This window comes from Corvus moneduloides, chromosome 1 (genome assembly GCF_009650955.1).
Source record: "Corvus moneduloides isolate bCorMon1 chromosome 1, bCorMon1.pri, whole genome shotgun sequence".
Lineage (NCBI taxonomy): Eukaryota > Metazoa > Chordata > Aves > Passeriformes > Corvidae > Corvus > Corvus moneduloides.
The window spans coordinates 7,423,502-7,444,671 of NC_045476.1; the positions used below are offsets into that span (position 1 = coordinate 7,423,502).

The following is a 21,170-nucleotide window of genomic DNA, read 5'->3' on the forward strand; positions in this document are numbered from 1 at the left end:
TCCGCTGCCGTCACAAAGTCATAAATCCTCAAGGCAGCCTTGAAATTCCCTTTCGGCATTGTCAGCAGTAGAAGGCTCTCAAAAGTGTAGTTTGAAAACCAATCTTTTAATAAAGAATTATTATCATGAAACAACTGAGATAGATAATCAGTTTGTGGAAGGTGAATTAGCAGCATTACCTTACAACACAGCAGCCCATCCATTACCGTGGTGGATGTTGCCATCACACTTTATTTACGGTTGTTTTACAAACTTGAGACGACACTATTTGTAAAGGAATAACTCCTTGGCTTTGTTGTTTCAGAGACTTTTGGTTTGGTGCTTGGAAAAACAGCTTCTAATCCCAGCACAGCCTCTGTATGTTTGTGGGAGAGATTTACATACTAACCATGCGTGCTGCCTGTGGTGCATGGCCCCACCGCAATCAGCTTGCGTTACAAATGCTTCCAAAATGCAAGTCCCCATGGCAGGAATGTGCTGTCCCTTCCTCATGTCACCTTGATGTGAGATTATTCTCTTAGGAAACCTCTCTGGTGTGGGTGGCAGGGCATTCACAGCACTGCAGGGCTGGAGATCTGTCCTGGTTGTCCTTTAAACAACGAGGACAATGATTTAATTTTCAGTCTTAAGAGAAATTGTTAAAAGATTTGAAAAACAGGCATGCAAACACTCTTCCTGGTGATCCACTGCCTGTTGTGTTACTTCCTTCTTCCAAACCAAATGCTAAAGTTTCTTCCTTGTTCTGGAGACACCGAGTTGCTGATTTCCTACGACGTTGGGTATGAGTGGAGTGATCCATACTGGTATGACTGAGAGGAGGCACGGCCCCACTGGGTCTCTCTAAGGCACTGAGAGTTTGGTGCTGGCTGTGTCACCTCACCCAGGCACAGTTACACTGCTGGATCGGGATCCTTCCCTCCTTTTTGCGAGAAAAAAGTTTGCTTCCCATAATAACTCTAATAAACTCATTCCCCAGATATATATCTTCCTGCTTTTTCCCAAATGTTAGTTTAGTTCCTCTGGAATACAGAGACAATTACAGAACAGACAACCAGTTGCCAAATTCTCGGTACATTGATTGATTCAGAGAACCCTTCTTCTCATCAGCTTTCTTGCTCAAGCCCATTTCCTCCAACTCTGCCCTCCCCTGAGCTCCCCAGACTGTGCTGGAGTGTCCCAGCAGTGCCAGAGTGCCCTTTCTGTGGCTGTGAGCACATCACACATGTGGCTGATCAGCTGGATACAGCAAATCAGGTGTTTGATGACAGCTGTGGGTTATTGGCTGCCAGCTGAACCAATGCTCAGGAAGTGCTCGTTGATAGCATTTCATTATGGGTTTTCTAATTTATTAGAGGCACGAAGAGAAATGGGCAGTGTTCCTTAGAGGGTTGTACAAGCAGGTTGACACAGCATGAGACTGTACTGGAGGTGCATTACTGGAGAAGTGATAAAATATAAAGGGATAATTCAATGCAGGGACAAAAGAGAATATGCTGTTGCAGAAGAAAGCAAAATGGGTCAGTATCACAATGAATCTGAAAGGTGAGAATGTTGAAGAGACCTCAAATTATACAGCTTTATTGATTTGTTTTGTTCTTGCAAGCAATCAAGCTTCACTGAGTGCAAGGTACAAAACACCAGTATGGATTTCGGTAGTTTTTCCTTTTTTATTGCAGTGCCACAAAAGGAATAGATAGCATGATGTTGCTGAGAGAATCTAATTCCGAGCTGGTTACTATGGAGTGCCTATTAGCTATAAAATGATCATAATCCTTTGCAAAAATAGTTGGGCTGGGGAGAACACTGCTGGCCATTCTGTCTCCACTGAGGGAAAAAATGAAAAGGCCATTACCCAACCATGCCTCAGCCAGAGGTAACCTCTTGTGCTCTAAATCACAAATAGAGGGGAGAATGAAAGTACAGAAATTGAACAAAACATTACACAGAAGTTGGTGGTCAGGTACAGGAATGGATTTTTCATCCCTTTGGAGGGCCATTCAACATGTAATGGCAAATGAATGATTTCTTCACAACAGAACAGAGGGGTTCAACAAAACCAATGATGTCATAAAGAATTTTGATCAAGGCAAATAACGTTGACATATTAAGTGAAAATTTAGTTTTTAATGTTGATGTTCGTAAAAAATACAGAATATTCTGCAAACAGGTACAGCGACCTGCTTTAATCCTCCACAGACTACCATAACAGGTTATGGCAATGAGGTATTTTTAGTCAACTAATTACCCTTTTCTCTCCTGGAAGATTTGTATGAACAACACTGTTACCCTGTAAAGTGAACATCATATTTGCTTGTTGGTGACTGACCAATAGAAGGGTCCATGTGACAGTGTGGTAGTGACTTGTATCCTTTATAAACATGATATGTCCATGCAGGAGAAGGAAACACAACCTCTGAGTAGTGTTTGCTTGTGATTTTCCTCCTGAACTTGTTTTCCCCTCCCTTTCACACCATTGTGAGAAAACAGGGTACCAAATACATGAGCTATTTGCTAATGCATAGCAGCAGCCTTCCTGCATTCTACTTTATTCTCTTTCCCCTGTTAATCTGTCAGCTTCAGAGCCTGGTTAAATATCACAGATGCTAAAGGCCAAATGGCAAATCATCTTTTACCTGCATATTTTGCATCACAGCGTTAGTTACTGTTTAAGGGCGCCAGGACCATTTTGAAAGGTGGAATATGTAATTATGTCAAATGTTTGGGATTATTCAATTGGTTTGACATTCATATGTGCATTTGGGGATTTGTCTGCTCATAGCATAAGTAGGAAAATGGGCTGTACAATCTATTTCTAGCAAATGTCTTTTTAGAGTCTCTTTGTGGGAAACCCTTTTAATGGATCTGGCAGTTCCTGTTTCACCAGCTACTTGTGATATATTTTTACTGTCTTACTACACAGTGTAGAAGCAGATACATTATCAAGACAACTGGGGTCTGTTAAGAATCCTGAGGGGATCTATTATTTGTTGATATACTTTATTGTTACAGAATAAAAAATGAGTCATTTTACCCAGATAAATCCTGAGTGCTTTATGATTAATTACATTAAAATACATTCTTGTTATTTTCAGGCTTTAGCAAACTGTTGTGCACTTTTCTTTCTGATGATTATTTAGTGTGTTCATTTTTATTTGGGAGCACTGGGGTGACTTTTTGGGTAAAATGTGTGATTCCTGAAAAAGAAGAAAAGCACTAAACAGTAGAAATTCTGCATTTAGCCTTGCAAGCTGCAAACAGCTTGCACTTCTGCTCTGCCCTGTACTGGTCCCTTGTGAGCTCTAAGTTTTATGGGATTTTTTTTGTGAGCTTTCTGGGCAATTCTTTAATGTAAATAACACTACTGTATAAGGGGCCAGGTGGCTCTATGGAGCCATTTAGAAAATGGATGCAAAGCATGCTTTATTCCTGTATTTATCAAGTAAGTAACAATCATGAGCTCACGGCAGCCAGTCCACCTGGGTTTAATCCCAGATCTATGAGCTGTTTTATATGCCAGGTGGAAAGACCCTAAATCAGCTGTTTTGGTAGAACAGCCTGCTGGAAGATGAGTGGATTGGGCTGATTTGGGGGGCCTTCTTCTAAGGGCTTTTCCCCCTTTTCCGTGTTTGTAAACCTTGAAATGAGATGCCTCTTTGTATTGATTCAGCACCTTGTCATGCAAACATTAAAGAAAGCCTTCTGTAAATGCTGATTATTGCTGGTGCTGGCATCAGCCCACAAAGTGAGACAGAAACCAACAGACAGAGGAGATGGAGGTGTACCCTAAACTCTTTCTTTTTTTCCTGATGCTTGTGATAAATCCTCAGCAGGTAGTGCAATCTTTCATACCAGTCATAAGATGCTGAAAAACCATTCCACAAACTTCTTGGATTTATGTCACATACTTCTGCAGTTACTTTGGGGCAAGAATAAGAGCTATGGATTCCAATTTAAAGTATATGAATAGTCAGAATAAATAAAGGAGTCCAAATCCATTCTATGCTTGAATAGCATATAGTTTCTATTTCAGCAAGCCCTGCTGGACTAGGACCTGTATCCTTACAGTACTTAAACAAGTTCTTCCAAGGAGACATTACCATTCACACCATACTTTGCTCTGTAGTGACAGAGAACAGAAATTGCTTCTTCCATTTTGTTTTTGTACCTTGTTGGAACCACAATTTCCCTGTTCCTTTGGGATTTGGTGGCATGGGAGAGGCACATGCCCTTCTCTGCTGCTCTGTGTGCTGCAGTGTTTCCATTTCTGCTGTCATCTGGCCAGGCCCAGGTTTCTTCTGCTGGCTACATAAAACGGGGTCAGTGGCTTCCCAAAAAGGTGTTATCATATATAATTATCCCTGCATTCTTCTGAATTTTAGAGGGATAATTGCCTTTCCAAGACTTCAGTGGGAACAGATAGATCTGTCTCTCAGTCCCTTTATGATTTCAGTGTAAACATGCACCTGTTGCAGAGCATAATTTAGATTGAAAGTAAACAAGATCTGTGCTGTGAGCTGGGATGAGAAGCCCAGTGGGGGAGTTTCTGGCCCAATGGTTTTAGCATAATGACTTTTACAGCACTTGTTGGTGACAGCTTGCGTGGGAGCTTCTGTGGCCTGAGTGTGGTGGTACCCAGAACCCCTCAGAGCACTCTCAAACCCCTTCTGACTGAGGCTGGTGGGATGGCTCAGCACACAGAGTCTACATAGCAGAACAATTGCCAAAACTTCTTCTAACCCAAAGATGCCTCTCTACTGAGAGGAGCTGTAATGCTTCTGGGATCCAGCTAAAAATCAGGGCTGAGAGCATCAAATCAGTCGCTGGCTTTTGCCACACTCTTTGATAGAAGAGGAGAACACACAGTTTATACAGCTATTTTTTTGGCCAAGCCTCAGAAACAGACAGGTTTAATGAAACGAGTACTAACTTTTAAACACTCTCCATTCTCTGAGGCTTAGTTTGGGTTTCAGAAGAATGCTCATCTCTTTCCCTGCACTTTTCCCTGCTGTGGATTTTTCCTACTGCAAAATGAATAGCCAAATTCATCTTGACCCCAGCAGAAATTTTAGTAGAGATATTAAGCAAAAAAAGTCATCCTCTCAAAAAGTTCAGTTAACTTCATTTGGTTTGCATATCTAAGAGGAAAGCAGACATTTAATTTCTCAGAAAGACATAAAGTGATTTTTCTCTTGGATTCTTTTCTGCTTAGGAGTATTTCTGGCAGTGTGTTTTCCAAACAGGTTTGAAATTGTTGGGTTGAGAGGGATTTTTGAGCTGCATGTGCTTGTGTCCTAATAATAATAAATACCTGGTCCTGAAATCTTTGCTCATACAAGTAGTTATTTTTTACATAAGCAAACCTACATATTGTCAGGATTTATCTGTCAAAAGTTTGCTCCTGTGAGTGAATTCTGCCAGCTGCAAGCTTTTGAAGACTGTATACTATAGCACAGCTCATGTGAGATATTTGAGAGTCTGGCCAAAGACCCAAGATAATGACAAATGACATTCATAAAATAAAAGAGTTCTTTGAGTGTCCTGCAACTTTTGTTTTCCTTACTCCTGAGCTCTCTCAGCAAAGAAAATGTTTTGCCTCAGTCTCCATTAATGGCTCTAAGACAGCTCTGAACTCTCCAGCACGGCTGTAGGACTCTGTACCACAAGCAAGGACATCAGCAGGTGTCCTGTTCAAAATTTCCCTGGCTGTTTCTTTTACCTCCAGCTTGCCACATTTGTCTATTTTCCCCCGAAGGCATCTGTTCATGCTCATTTTGGGGGGCTTATGTCTCTGGTATCCCATAACACAGCATGGCTCATAACCTTGAACTACAGTCCCAGCCTCAGATCAGAATTTATATATCTACATCATTTTCTTCATCCTACTGCCAGGATATTGGAAGACAAAAGTGGCTCAGTATTTAATGACAATGTATTATCAGGTTTTTCAGCTCTGTAGGCAGATTCAATCTTCCAGTGCTTTTTGTTTAAGGAATTTTAGCAGTTTTAGGACTTCATCAAAGCTGGAATAAACTCTAAGGCATCAGCCAGGTCTCAGGTATCAACATCAGAAGATTCGAGAGCTCTTTGGTATGACTGGATATGGGTGAGGAAATTTGACATCATCTGACACAGGTGGATCTAAAAAGGACACTTGTACTAAAACAAATGCTGGCTTGTGGTCAATTCACTTGTATTCCTAGACCTCCCCTGATAGCAGCACACCAAAGGATCACCTTGCGTGGAGAGTCCTTATGGATCTGAATGCCGGGAAGGAGACAGGATTTGGGGATGTGACCTCATGATGTCCTTGTAATGAAGGGAGTGAGTTGCACAGGGAAGAAGGGAATCACTTCAATCCAGCATCAGTCTCTGCATTTCATAGGTAGAAATCCACTTTCACCTCTGTGCCTGGTTTTCAGGGAGCTCATGCAGTGGTGTAAGGATTCCGTGTTTGGTTACAAATCGTAACAGAGAAGTTTGATTTGATATTTACAGGATGATGTGCCTTGTGTTTCCTGATGTGCCTCGTGTTTATCTGCCTCTTCACTGAGAGCCCGGAAGCTGCAGGGCCGTTCTAGACACCTCTGTGCAGGTTTGCCCTCCAGAGTGGCAGGAGTGAGTCATGCTCACTTGTGATGCTAATGATGTGCTTGGGATGGCCCCTGCTGGGGCTGGCAGCATCATCCAGGACATCTCATGGTTTCTTGGCATAAGTGTAAAAAAAAGTACTTGTGCAAAAACAGAGGGGCCTAGGAAAAATAATTCTGATCGAACTTGCTTGGTGAAGCAAGTATTCAGGAAATTTCTTCTTTGTCCTCTGGGACAGGATGCTTTATGAGAGCTGCTGGACAGCAAAAATGGTTTAAAGATTTAAGTAGAAGCCAAATTAAATTATTGCTAGGAGATGTATTTATTTACTTATTTATTTAGGAGCATACAGTAAGGACAGAATAGCAAAAAGTGATCCCTGTATAAATTTGTATTAAATGATTCATATTTAGACCTTTCACACTGGTGCCCTGACTTCTGATCACTGTAAGGGACTGTGCTGTCACCAGTGGAAAATCACCACCTCTTAAATCACTGACATTGACTCTGGTGTTATTATTTACTGCTTAGAAAATAAGTAATAAACTGCCCCCTGTGAGATGAGCTGCTGTGCAAGCTGGCCAGCTCCTCCCCAAGGCCCAAAGAGCACAGATGGATATGAAGATGCAACTTAGCAGGTCACACAAACATGAGGCCAGCTTTATGCCTTGAGTCAATACAGTTTTATTTCCTGGCTGACAGGGGCTTGACGACCCGCTCTGATATCACCCAGCACCGCTCCCTGTTTTATTTATGTGGAAATAAAGCAAAAAAACCCATGCATTGTGTCCCTGTTGTGTCTAGTTATAATGATGGAGAATGTCTCCAGCTGACCAAGGTGTCCTCATTAATGACTGTTCTATATTTAGCCTTTGCAGCACCCGTGTGCCCCCAGTTTAATCAAAGACCTGGTAGCCATGGTAACGACACCGAGCATCTGGGTGTGCACGATCTGCCAAACACCGTAACAAAGTGCAGGACGAAAAGAACACACAACAGCTCTAAGTGGATTAATGCATTGTTCTTTTCTATTAGAGACTTTGAAGTGTTTAGAAGAGCTTCTCAGCCACATACGCTAGAGCATTTTTGCAGAAAGCGAGCCCTATTAACACAGGTGACAGTTACTAATCTCTTTTTTTTTGTTTTTTTCTTAATTTTGTTTTGCAGGTGTATCAGCATTCATACACAGCATATTATGTCCTCAGCAAAATACCTCATGGGTAAGCAATTTTTCAATGTCTTCATTTAAAAACTCAGCCATTAAGGATCCTGCAAAACAACGTGTATTGTTACAAATGGTTTCCTGTGACAGCCCTTTGCAATGGCCTGGCTTTCAGCTGCAGCATCCACTGAGCTGTGTGCCGTGCAAAAGATGACAAAGTCTGGAAACAGAAGTACTCAGCTTCCCCAGAGAGTCAGACTACATGAATTCCATATTCCAGATTTCAGGGTTTCTGTCTAGAATATAGATGTGGTGGTGTCTGGCTGAGAGCCATGGTTGGCCACTCACCAGAGCAGTGGAGCGGAGAAGGCTCTGGAGGGACCTTATTGCAGCCTCTTAGTGCCTGAAGGGAGCCTGAAAGTGAGCTGGAGAGGGGCTTTCTACAAGGGCATGGACTGATAGGACAAGGCTTCAAATGCAAAAAGGGCAGGTTTAGATTAAATATTGGGAATAAATTTTTTCCTCTGAGTGTGGTGAAGCCTGGCACAGGATGCCCACAGGAGTCGTGGCTGCGCCACCCCTGGGAGTGTTCAAAGTAAGGTTGGGTGGGGCTTTGAGCAACCTGGTCTGGTGGAAGGTGTCCCTGCCCAGGGCAGGGGGGTTGGAACTGGGCGTTCTTTAAGGTCCCTTCCAACCCAAACCGTCCTATCATTCTGTGATTCTTTGATTCTTTAGCTTTGATCAGTTGAAGTTTTTTTAAACCCCCTTTTTACGCTTTGTCTTCATGGTGCCTGTGGTTCCAACTCCATCACCCAGCCACTCATCACCTGCCTTGTTTCTTTAGAGTTCAGCTCTTAGTTTCTACCTTCTTTTCCCTAAATTATACCTTCTTTTTCTATATGCAATTGAAGCAGTGGCCCAGCTGGTCAGGAATGGGATGCCACCACGCCAGAGTCACATGTAGACATATGCTGGAACAGAGCATTTCAGGGTGACATTTCCATAGCACCCATGGAAATGCATAACTTCCACAACAAAATTTCTCAATTGATTGTCATTAAATATGAAGCTAAAAGCCAGGAAGCTGATGTCAGGTTGCATGTTTTAAATATCTTAGGGGTGATAACTGTGTAGAAATGGGTAAAAGGGACAATATAGTTGTGCTTTGCCGTTTCTGTCCATCATTGTATGTGACTCATTTAAATACTTGCCAAGATTCTTCTGGTTGCCATTATTATACATTATGGCTAAACAGATAGAAGATGTTTTGGATCTTTGCAGTAGCTGGCAAAACATGCAAGACTGAAAAAGCTTTTTCTGGTTTGTACATAGGGTGATCATATTATCACCAGGTAACTCAGTCCAACCTCCTGCTCAAACCAGCTTACTCAGAGTTTTATCTAGCTGGATTTTGAAAACCTGCAGGGATGGGGACTGCACAGCCTCACTGGGCAAGCTGTCACACTGCCTGACTGCCCTCACAGGCAGAAAGTTTCTCCTTATATCCAGTGTGAACCTCCCCTTTCAGTTGCTATCTGCTTTCTCTCACCAATACCACTGTATTAAGTGCGTTGGGACTTGGGAAAACACTGGAACATGTCCTAAAGACCTGTTGATTTCAGCCTCCAGGGGCTTGCCCTGGGAGAAGGCAGGGTCCTGGCCATGCCTGTGTGCTCAGTGTTTCCTACTGCTTTCTGCAGACAGTTCCCGCTGTTCTGTGCACCGTGGATCAGCAGCTTTCCCGCTGGGCAGTCCTCAGGGGAACTAATTTTTCAACAGGGGTATGATATCTTAAGGGCAAAAGGCCTAGAATCAGACATTGCAACACCTACATTTTTTAGTCCCCTGCCCTCTTTCCAATTCTTTTTTATTTTTTTGGTACAGTATCCAGTGGGTTTAACAGTGGAGAAGTACAGATATAAACACATCTCTCAGCATTTCTTCTGCATAAAAATCCTATCTACATTCAGGTGTTCCTCAAGGATTTGTGTCAGCATACTAGTCCACATGCACACACATACAAACAAAAAAATGAACAGGAGAAAACAAACAAACCAACCCACAGAAAACCTGCTACCCAACAAAACCCTCAAACAACAACAACAACAAAGCCAAAATAACTTCTTTGTCTTCTACTTAGTGACAGACGAACAATACTTTGTACAAAAAAATGTGTACTAGAGACATACATGATTTAAAATCTTTGAGCCCTGGAGCTTGTGCAGCCTGCCTCGTTCCAGCTTCCGTCTTGTGACCTGCTCACCACAGAAAATCATGAGCTTGGTGTTAAATTGTTTCCATGTATGGTTGAAACATGGAAATTAGGAGATTTCTCACCATCAACCCTGTTAAAGCTGTAGTACCCATGTGACACACTCCAGATTTCTTCAGTCTTCTCCCTTCCCTGCTGCAATCTGTTCTTTGTTTTTTGCTTTCCTTTTTTTTGGGGGGGAGTGGTTTTTTTTGGGGGGTGATGTGTTTCTTGTTTGTTCAGTTTTTTGTTTTTGTTTGTTTTGGTTTGTTTTGTTTGGTTATGGTTTGGGTTGGGTTGGTTGGTTGATTGGTTGGTCAGGCTGGGAATTTACTCAATATGCTTAGTTTTTGAAAACTCCATCTTTCTCGCAATGTATCTGAGTAGTAGCTTGTGGGCTGAAAGTGTTCAGCAACAGGATGAAGATGCAGCAGGAGCACATAAGCTTTGTGTCTGCAGCAAACCTGGCTAAGAGCAAAAAAGGCTTGACTGACAGCGCAGTTCTATTCCAGACAAAACAAAGGTGGAAAAAATAGAAGTATCATGCATAATGTGTATTAGAAATGCTGAAAAATAACAATACAGTGGTCCAAGCAGTTTTCTACTACTGCATGACCTTTGTCCCTGACAACCAGCTCCTTTTTCCCCCCAGTTTCAACTCGGTTGTGCACGCAGCTATGGTTCCCCTCACTCTCTGTGTTTGGTTGGGCAGTGGCACAGGAAACTGAAGGGTTGGATGTGTCAGAGGAGAAGTTTCCAGCATAAGGGGGAGATTTGGAAAGTGAGAGCACACCAGAAGGTGCACAGGTGTATCAGGCATTGATGTCCTCAGAGCATGGTGAGGTGGTGGTGGATCAGGAGACCACGAGCTGAAGAAGGGCTGGAAAGATCCCTGAATCTCATGTTGGTACAGGTGTGGTTTGCAAAGTTTAGGCTTCAGATATGTACACAGGCATTGTAAACCATACTGTGCAGAGACAATTTCATTGATCTTTCAGGTGATCATGGTACATGTGAGTGGTGCAAAGGGCAGCACACTGCCATTTCCCAGGAACATGGGCATTTATCATTCCTGTGGAGCTCTGTGTATATTTTAGGGTGGTGCATGAAGAGAGAGGACAGGTCTACCAGGTGAACATGAGGTAACAGGTGCTGAAACACATCAGTTGAAAGTAGAGCCTTTGATGGATGAAGGGGTAAAAATCTTTTCCTCACCTATTTCATATTTAACACAGGAATATTGCTCTGATGGGTATCTGGGGATGAAGGTTGTTGAGGGCAAGACACAGCACACCAACACAGCACAAGGTTCAGTTCAGTTTGACATTCCAGGTTCTTTGGTGACAATGAAATTTGCAATCCACAAGCAGCCATCCTTGTCATCCACCTGTCAGTAACAGGAGTGAGAAAATTCTGCACTGAGCAATGACCCCTTTGCCACCTTTACAAACTGTTTCCAGTTTTTCCTCCTGTGCAAGCAGGCACAGCTTTACCCCTGTTGGTGTGTGCCCGTGGCCCTCAGCATCTCTCCAGCTCAGCAGGCGAGGCAGTGACTGCTGAGGAATAAACTCCCTCCCCTCCACAGTATCCTCCTGCTCAGCACACAGTCATTCCTGGAAACAGGCTGTGACAGTGTCGCTTTCCCTGTGCTCCCTCTCTCTATCCTCTTCCCCACCCTCAGCCATGATCTGCCAGGCAATTTAGGATTTGCACCCTCTCATGCCCTTGCTGCTCCCCTGCTGAGGCTAACTAATAAGGGAGCCAATTAACCTAATCTCTGGCATCACTTTTAAAATAACATGGCATTAATCTGCCAGCATAAATTGTTTTTTAAAGGGAATTTTCTAATTATTTTTGCCACGTTCTGCAGGCTCTCCAGATTCAGGCTGTGTCTGAAGTCAAAAGGAGCTCATACCAATGTTTTCCAGATTTCATTTCGAGCTCTCAATAAGTTTGACAAATCAATTTGGGAATGTCCTCAGCACGTATGTTCCCAAATGGTATTTTATACAGAGCTGCAACATTTTTCCACAAGAGCTGTTGTCACAGTAAACTGCCCACACTGGGTCTCTACAGGACAACTAATAGATGCCAATGACATAGACTCAAAGGATCTGATTTAAAAATTAAAATAAGCCCAAGGCAGAGGAAAGAGATTGTGCAGATTTGATACCTCCCTTCTTGTTACTTCAGCTTTCTCCCAGCCTCTTGGCAAATTCAGGGTCGAAACCCCCGCTGGTTTGACTCATTCGCCTCCTGCTTTCAATGGCCCGTGGTTTATGGTTTCCACAGGGGGAGCCGGCTGGGAGCCGGCTGGGAGCCGGCTGAGATCCGCAGTTCCCGTTTTCCTGAGCGGAGGTGTGATGGGGGTTATGCTCCGTTCAGCTTTCCTTCATGTCACCTCTTCTCTCCTCCTGCTGCTCACCCAAAAACGCGATGCTGGCGCCGGGTGCCATCTAGTGGAACCAGCCCCGTGTTCCTGGGATGAGCATCTCTGGCCTGTCCCATCTGCTCCCCTCTGACTGCTGCTGCTTTTCAGAGATATCTGCTGATAACTGCTTGCAGCTGTCTCCATTTATAAATATTTTTGCAAGGCTCTTCTCATAACAGCACAGTTGCACTTGCTGCATTGCAGTTGCCAACTACTTGTAATTTATAGGTACTGTGATAGCATCTGCAGCTCCAGATGTGGAACAGGGAGCTCTCCTGCAGTGTGCTGGGGGAATGTGGAACTCCAATACCATATACAGTTATTTCCTAATACTATTTTTCCTAATTTTGGAAAATAAAAATTTAGCAGTACAGACAACAACCTGAAAAACAGACACTGAAAATTGTTTTATTCTTTTGTGGGTTTAATAATGTTGCTCTTACCTAGTCCAATATGAGTTATCGTAGTCATTCACATCCTTCACTGAAATAAGGGGAAGAACTTCATTTCTTGGGGCTTTTTATGGTCAGGCTGGGACTGACCAGAGTGTTTCCCTAACCCAGTTGCAAGATTTCCCTCACCAGAATTAAAGTGTTTTCACACCAGTGCATGCTGCTGGGCCAGTGGTGTGATCTGGCTCTGCAGGTTCTAAGCAAGAGCTAATTTTGGATAGATATCCAAGGGGGTACTTGTGTATTTAATCTTTTGCTGTGGCCAGCAGAAATGCTACACTTTTTTCCAGTTATGTTTGCATTCCCCAAAATAAAGTCCAGCATAAAACATGTTTTTTCAGACCTCCTAGCACTCTCCCAGTTCTGCATGAACCATTTCCCTCTGGACACAGCCAAGTATCAGGGATTAGTGCTGACCCCCTCACAGGAGCTCTTGGCACACCCAGCTGGGACATGTCAGTGGGAGCTTCCAAATGTTTTTACCAGGATCAGGGAGAAAATCAGCAGTTATTCCCACTCCTCACTGATATTGTGTTTGAGAAGGAAGGAGTTGTGCACAGTTACTCCTAAGCAGAATCCATATTTCTTACCAGATTCATGTGTTGGGCTCAAAGGAACATGGTAAGCACAGAGCTCTTCCTGCCTACACTGCCAGGGTCTGTAAAATCCTGCACGAGTGCCCCATGCTGAGCCGCAGTAACTTCAAGAGGTCCCAGGAGTGGAGTGAGTGCACAAAACATGCTGGAGATCCACAGAAGTGGTAACAGGGAGAGGAACTGAGCCTGTGCTTCACTGTGGGTAAATTTTCAAAGTGATGTCTATAGATCTCTCTGCAGAGCTCTCACTATTGTTCCTTTTTTTTTTCACAAGCCACTGGCAGAAAAGAAATGGACTTCAAAGTTAATTAGAGAAAACTTAATCAGTTTTGTACGTATCCTGTTGTATATTTTGAAAGACAGGAAGTTTACCCTTGCACATGTTTCCATTTGCATGCTCACAGCAAAAGGAAATTGTGTTTCATTATTTAAAATCATGGATAAAAGAACTTCAGGAAACTGAATCTACTTCAGACACCTGCCCTGTTTCATTTTGATCTGGCCTGTTACACATTGTCTCTGTAGCACTAAAAAATCCTGTGCCTCAGTATCCCCATCTGCAAAGCAAGAAGAGAGATTGTACCTACCCAATGGAGGCAATATGCAATAATTATTGTACAGACTACTGCACAATTTCACTCTAACGTTTATAAACTTGTATTAGTGCCCACACTTTATTTTAAGAGGAAAAAGTAGAGCATTTAATAAAACCCGTTTTCAGCTAATTAAATTTTACTTAGGGCAGCTGAATATTTTCCCCCATGAATGATCTGTAGAGGTTGAAATAAAATCTTTATGAAAAGGTATGTAAAACCACATGAAAATGTGAAATTTGTTAAGTAAGTAAAAAAATGTATTCTGCAGTTCATGAAGAACTTGCTATTTCTACTCCTTCTCTCCTCCCTCTCTTAACAATTATCATTTTATAGATTTTATCACATTCTGAGATAGTTTATATAGTTCATTAAGGCACTTCTACAGAGTGTGGTGGCTTTTCTGCCAGACTATAAATAAGAACATCCTCATGATGTCAGATGCATTTTGACAACAGAAAACTGGCCCTTGGAATGGTTACATTTGGTAGCTTGATCATGGAGCCTGACCTTACATCCTCTGATGTGGACAGGAATTTTTCATCTGAGTCTGCTGGCATTTGGCTCAAGCCCTGATGGAACAGTTTGGCTTTTTGCTTTCTGTAATCTTCTGAATTAAACGCTCTGTAAATCACTGAAATAGTGGTTAAATCACATACCAGCTTATTGCTTATGAATACATTTTGGGCCTCTTTGAAAAGAAAGAACCAGCATTTCATTAAACAAAGCCACTATTCGAGCATCGCTCACTTCCAAGCTGTGGCAGGTTGAAAGCAGCTCAGCCTGGAAGGCAGTTCAGGCAGGGCTCTTGGCTGTGCTGGTGGGAGGAAATCCACTTCAGCAGCTCAACACCATATCATTTCCCCAGGGGATTTTCCAGTTGCTCGCCCATGTTGGCCACTGCACAGCATTTATTTTATTATTATTAATGTGAAATGTTCCTTTCTTGTGTAGGCAAAGCAATTCCTACCACATGCTTCTTTCTTCCAGAATCAGTTGTGATGTGGGTGGACACCTTAGAAACCATGTATAGTGATAATAATAACGAATGGTCCCCTGAGGGGAGGATTTGATATTAAGAATTATAGTAATGACTAAAAAAAAAAAAGAACTTGGGTAATTAATAGTTAGACACAAATGTTAGCACTTTAGCAGAGAAAAGCCCAGCAACCAACCTCTTTATGTTACAGAAAAGGTCAATAGCTTATAGCTCATCAGAAAGAAAAAAAAGAAGAAAGGTTTGAAGCAAACTCTCCCATTGTGTTTTTCTGAGACAGCACCCCCTGAAATGGAGGCAGGGTTCCTATTAAAGTCTGAATCTTGAATAAAATGTGCTTCACTGGTGAGAAACATGTCTGCATTTGAAAGTGTTTTTGTGCCTCAGGATGAACCTCCTCTGGACCCCAGTCTGGTGTCAGCCTCCAAACCTCAGTCACTGCTGGCGAGTACACATGCTTCCTGACACCACCAAAAATCATCTCCTTGGCATGGGTATTCCTCCTTTTTCATACCAACAAGGTTGAGTTAGTAGAGAGTTTTGACAGAAAAGGGAAATAAAGGTAGATGAAAGAGAATTTATAAAATGATGGTGCATAGCACCGACTAACCACAGCCTGTACAAATGCTGCTTCCATGCATCACCTTCCCAGGAATAAAATTGTAGGTGGATTTTCATAGTGGGAATCAGGAATTTTTGTTTGCATTTTTGCCCTAATGTTCCAGGTCCTGGATGGGGTTTCCAATAGGACAGGAACAAGAAACACAGGTTTCCCTGGGGAGCTGTTTTCACTCCACTTCTGTGGGTCTGTGGAGGGTGAGCCTTGATCATTCGTTGCTGTGGCTGGGTGATAAGCTCTTTCAGCCCACTAAACTCTCAGTGCACTGCTGCTTGATTACACAGCACAGAGAATGTGCATCCTACAAAAAACAAACTTGTTTCATTTGTGGGCACCTGAAAATAAGTCAGTTTTGAGGACCCAAACCTGCAAGATTATGGGCATTTCCTCATTGTTGTGGGATTTAATGAGTCCTGGGCTCAGTCACATAGTGAGGGCTATATAGGGACCTGTGCCAGCCACTGAGGGCTGTACAGTGCCCCACCTCTGAGAAATGCCATAGCAGTCCATGCCACAGCTCTCGTGCACCCTATCTGTGTCCCGGGGCTCCCTGTTATCCTTTCTACTTGGTGCTGTGACCCCTCCACAGGTAGTCACTAACCAAATTTAGTAGTCTAAAAATGCCTTTATCCAAAAATGGGCATCCTGAACCCCTAAGGAGCTCAAAACATATGGGGAAGAAGGGTATGGGGATATTTTGGAAAGCAGGAGAGGACCTCTGGGTGGAGAATGGATGCTACAGCCAGAACTGTCCTTGTCACAGTAACCACTGAGAAAGTCTCTTTATGGCAAAGGTGATAAAATACCTGGCTGATAGCCCAGACTGTGTCACTCCAGCCATGATGCCTCTTCACCCCTTACCCCAACATTTACTGAATGTTCCACTAGAAATCTGAGGAGATAAGACAGGAATAGAAAAGGTTGCTTTCCCATGTCACACATGAGAAGGAGATAAGAGGAATGAAAGGGCCTTCCATATGCAGACCACTGAAGGCAGATGTTGTACCCCCTTTCAAATGCAAGCATTCCCTCTTGTGTGGGTACTTCAACTTTATACATCTCTGTTATGGGGCAGAAGTGCAGAGCTAGAGGTCCTTTGAATAAGGAGAGTATTTTGCCACCTGCTTTTAAGCTGTACCTGAAACCAGGCCAGCTGTGGTGGTGTTTAAAAATCATCATATCACTGTTGATGAAAAATGGAAATAATGGCACAACTAAGTATATGCCTTGTTAATTTTAGCTGATGATGACACAGTCTGTGTGGGGAGGGGCTGTTTAGAAGAGTGTTCCAATACTCCTGAGAGCCTCCACACAAACCTCCAGGATCTCCTTACCCTGTTGACATGAGAAGAAATAAGATTTGCTCAAAGACTTAGTTTTCAAAAAGAAAACTGAGAATACTGAGTCATTCTGGTTTGGTTTGAAACCAATTAACACAGACTCTTAAATTATTTTAGAGCACAAGCCCAAGAATCAATCTCTTGCCCAATTAGGAGTGTGACCTAACAGCCAGTGAAGTCTTACTGTAACAAGGCACTTCTGCTGTCTCTGGTGGTAGGAGATCATTTCTGTGTCTCATTTTATGTGCTAATAATCCCATATTGCTCTCTGCGGGCATCACATCATGCTGCCATATTTTTATTAGTGTTTGAAAGTCAGACAAGGTCAGCTGGATGGAAAATGCTCAGGTTTCATCACAAACATCCTTTCCTGTAGATTGGCAGAATTGCTCAGAAGAACCACATTCAACCCAGGCTCATCCAGGACACCTTCCCAGTTCATTCCTAAACATCTCAGTGCTTATCAAGTTCTTTCTCTTCAACCTGTATTTTTTCCCCATTTTGAACAGCTGATTTTTGGCTAGCTGCAATTCTGACTAGCCTTTTTTATAGCATTCAAATATTTAGATTTTCATTTTTTTCATGTTTCTGTTGTAGATAAGTACTCGTGAAACCCTGATAAATCCAGTGCCTTACCTCATGCCTTGCATAGCACTGAGGTCAGAGCTGGGTGAGAAAGCCCTACAGAGTAAAAGAAAATTACATGAGTAAGAGAAAATTGCTTTTAAGTGGTTGAGTTTATCACCTGAGTGCTATTGCCTCTCATTGTCTCTTTAGGAGACAAAATATGACTCCAGGAACAAACATTCCTTTTAAAAATACTATAAAAATTCACTCTGTCTTCTCTGATTTAGAAGGGTCACATGAGAAACATGATAATGTCATCTTCTTAAAAGTAATGTTGCCAGTGTCCAAGGTCCATGTCCACTGTTTGCTTACTCTGGGAAATGCAGAGGTTTTGATCAAGGCTTTGCAGTCCTCCAGCCTGCATCACTGCAACCCAGAGCTCTGTACCAGTCTCTGATGCACTTTTAAATCAGTTCTTTTAGACTGGAAAGGCAGCTCTGTGCCATCATTTTACACCAATACCAATGGAAGCTGGTGGCTCCTTTTCTGACAAGTGATTGTGTTTTGTGCCTTTGTCCATGGCAGGTGGGCTGGAACGAGATGATCTTTGAAGTCCCCTCCAACCCAAACCGTTCTATGAATCTATGATTTCAAGGTGGTGTTAGTAAAGTGCAAGGTTTTGCAGGTTCAGTAGCAAATATTAAATTGATGGGGGGTTACAGACACAGGCAGACCTCTGAGCTCATATTGTTGGCCTGAATCCAAAAGAATTGCCAAATTAGAGACAAATGTTTTAGATTCCCTTGCTTTTTAGCTTTTATACTCTAAATTCATGAAATTTGTCCATCTTGGAAAAAACGGTTGGTGAGTGCTGATGTTTCTAAGAGCAGCTGAATCAATTGATGTGCATCTGCAGTTGAAATTAGTAAGTTCAAATTGCTTTCATCACCTCCTTCTACTTTTGTTCATTGAAAAGTGCTGCAAGGAAAATATGTGTATGTGTGAGTGTGTGAATTAAATATTTAATAGTGGATGAGCCTAGATGAATGGAAGAGCCTTTCCCATCTAATTAAGCACTTTTATTAGAATTCCAGGAGGGTTCTTTTTGTTGCATCTTCTAACAGTCTGATTTCTTGATTATCTGTTCTGGCAAGTCTTTATTCCCATTTGTATGATACTTTATTCTGTCTCACTGTGAGTCTCAGCAGGGCTCTGTATCTCCTGGAGAGAAATTTTCTTAATGGCACCTGTCTTCTCTTCTCCTTGGTGAATTTTGAAGTAAACAAGTCATTTAATTGTGTCAAGTCATTAAAAACAACTCATTAAAATTGTGTGTTTGCTACTCAAGGAATTGCATTCCTGCCTCTTAGAAATCTTTCACTCTTCCTCCATGTCCTTATCTGTGGTTCTTTGTACATTCATTAATTGACCTATATGTTTTACACGCTTTTATTTGGTTTTGCAAATTTTTTCTGTTTGCTTTTTTTTCCTCATCATGCATCAAGAACTCTTAAATATTAAGAAGTTTCCAGTTCTTTATTGCCCTTCCAGATCTATTCTCTATTTTTTTTTCTATTTTCTTTCCCTCTTTCTAAGGAAGAAAAAATCTGTCTTAGCTGCTGTCCGATTTTATGTTATTAGAAGTAGATGTGAGGACATTGAGTTCTGGTGCTGAGACAGATAGTTTAGATAGATAGATAGTTTTTTATAGTTAACCATAAAAAATGCTAAAGTACGGTGAGCTGATGTCCTTAGGACTGTTGTCTTCCAAAATATTCAGTGCTGGCTTGATGCAGATAACAAGAGGAGATATTTCTGCCTTCACCACATGTTTTTGTAGCTGTCTTTATTTCTTCAACTTTTATGTATTACTGACATCTTAACATACTAATTATATAGTATATGTTTTCCAAAATTATGACATAGTGAAGTAAGGAGGTTCAAATTTTTCCCCATTAAAGCATATATACATAGTTTATATTATTTCCTTAGAGGATGGACATATCAGAGCAGCCTTTGGTGCAAATTGTTGCGTTTTTGTTCACAGTGGCAGCATATTCAGAGAATTTCCATACCAATCCTGTCGGTCTGTATTTGAAATTAAAATTAAGTTATGAAAACAGACCTTAGGACAACAGCCAATACCATACCCCAAAATCTGACTGCTTTTATCAGGTTCAGACTTTTTAAGTCTGGCATTGTGAAATATTCTTCGTGAAGTAAAGGGAGCCAGTCCCTCAATTATAGTGGAAAATTTCTGGGTATTTTTTAGTTGCTTTTGAAGAACTTTATATAGAAAAGTTAGTCATGTTTATGCTCAGAAGGAGAACCAGTGCCACGAAGTCTCTGAGGGAAATTTTCCTTCTTTAGGAGAAAATGTCAGAAGAAGGAACACACAGATATAAAAATTTCAGCAAAAACCAGTAAAAACTCTTTCAAACAAGTTCCTCATTAATCACAGTAACTTTTAAAGTCAAATGCAGGTAACACATGATTGATTAGTTTGTTTTATTCTACATACTTGTTCTGAGCTCAGTTGCAAGCAAAGATGATTTGGCAGTCAGCACTCTGCTTGCACTTGGGAACTTCCCTTGTTTGGAAATTTTGAGGGAAGACTTTTTGGCAAAAAACTTCACTTAAACGAGCAAACTTCTCAATTTATTCTTCAGTAATGTTTTTTGAACGTGATGCTGAAGTCACGCCTGTGTCTGGAGCAATTTAACAGCCTCTGGTCCAGACAATGTCATTTTAATGTGGAAGAGTTTATGTAGCACCTGCTCCATCTTCTGTCTGGCCTAAAAGGTATTATTCCTTTCTTTCCCAGGCTATAAGATCAATCATTTTAAAAGATGAAAGAAATAATGGCAACGCTTTAGTAAGGCCTTGCCATTTCTTTGGCTGGCAATTAAGATTAAGGTTCTTTTTTGTGAGAAAATAGTGAAAATATTGTGAGGATGCCGTGAAGCTGGTTCTTCATCCAAACCAGGAGCCAGAGATGTACAGACTGCCTTCGGAATTGCCCATTTCCAAGCCAGCATCCTGCACAAATGAGCTCACAAGGGACAGGCTCAAATCCAAACAAGCCCTAATTATGAGGGTCTGTGAGGAGCACTGGCTCTTTGGAGAGGCTGAGATGACCCATAATATTGATTGATTCAGGAAAAAAGTACAGAGGAATTTTAAGCAGGTTGTTTAGGAGGAGATGGAAGGGTGTAGCTATGGAGGACTGCAGCTTAACCGGAGTCACGTGCTTCCCAGAAGGAGCTGACTGGCATGAGATCCCATTTATGCAACTGTAAAATGGATGAGTGCTCCTGGAACACAGGTGTGCATTTGGTCTGACTCCCCTGCAGAAATTTAACAAAGGAGAGATAAAGGTCCAGAATAGCACAAGATAATTGGAAATGTGTTTGATAAATGCTCTCCAAAACAGTTTTTCAGTTTGAGGATCGCTAAGAGCTTTCTCCAAGAGAGCATCGGAGAATTGTGGCCATTCTGCCTGGATGTGTAGACAACTCTCCCTCCTCCTTCTCTCTCTACGTGATATAATAGCCCAGAGAAGTTAACTTACAGT

The 21,170-nt window shown here is 42.0% G+C and overlaps 1 protein-coding gene across 5 annotated transcripts in view; it reads left to right on the plus strand.

The window, feature by feature from the left end:
* The window catches only part of DPP6 (dipeptidyl peptidase like 6), a 540,763-nt gene that overhangs the window by 417,257 nt on the left and 102,336 nt on the right, over positions 1–21,170 (plus strand). For all 5 annotated transcript variants that reach the window (XM_032098969.1, XM_032098980.1, XM_032098952.1 and 2 more), the window contains exon 6: positions 7,756–7,808. In XM_032098969.1, the coding sequence (XP_031954860.1) occupies positions 7,756–7,808 (53 nt within the window). The remainder of the gene's footprint in view (positions 1–7,755; positions 7,809–21,170) is intronic.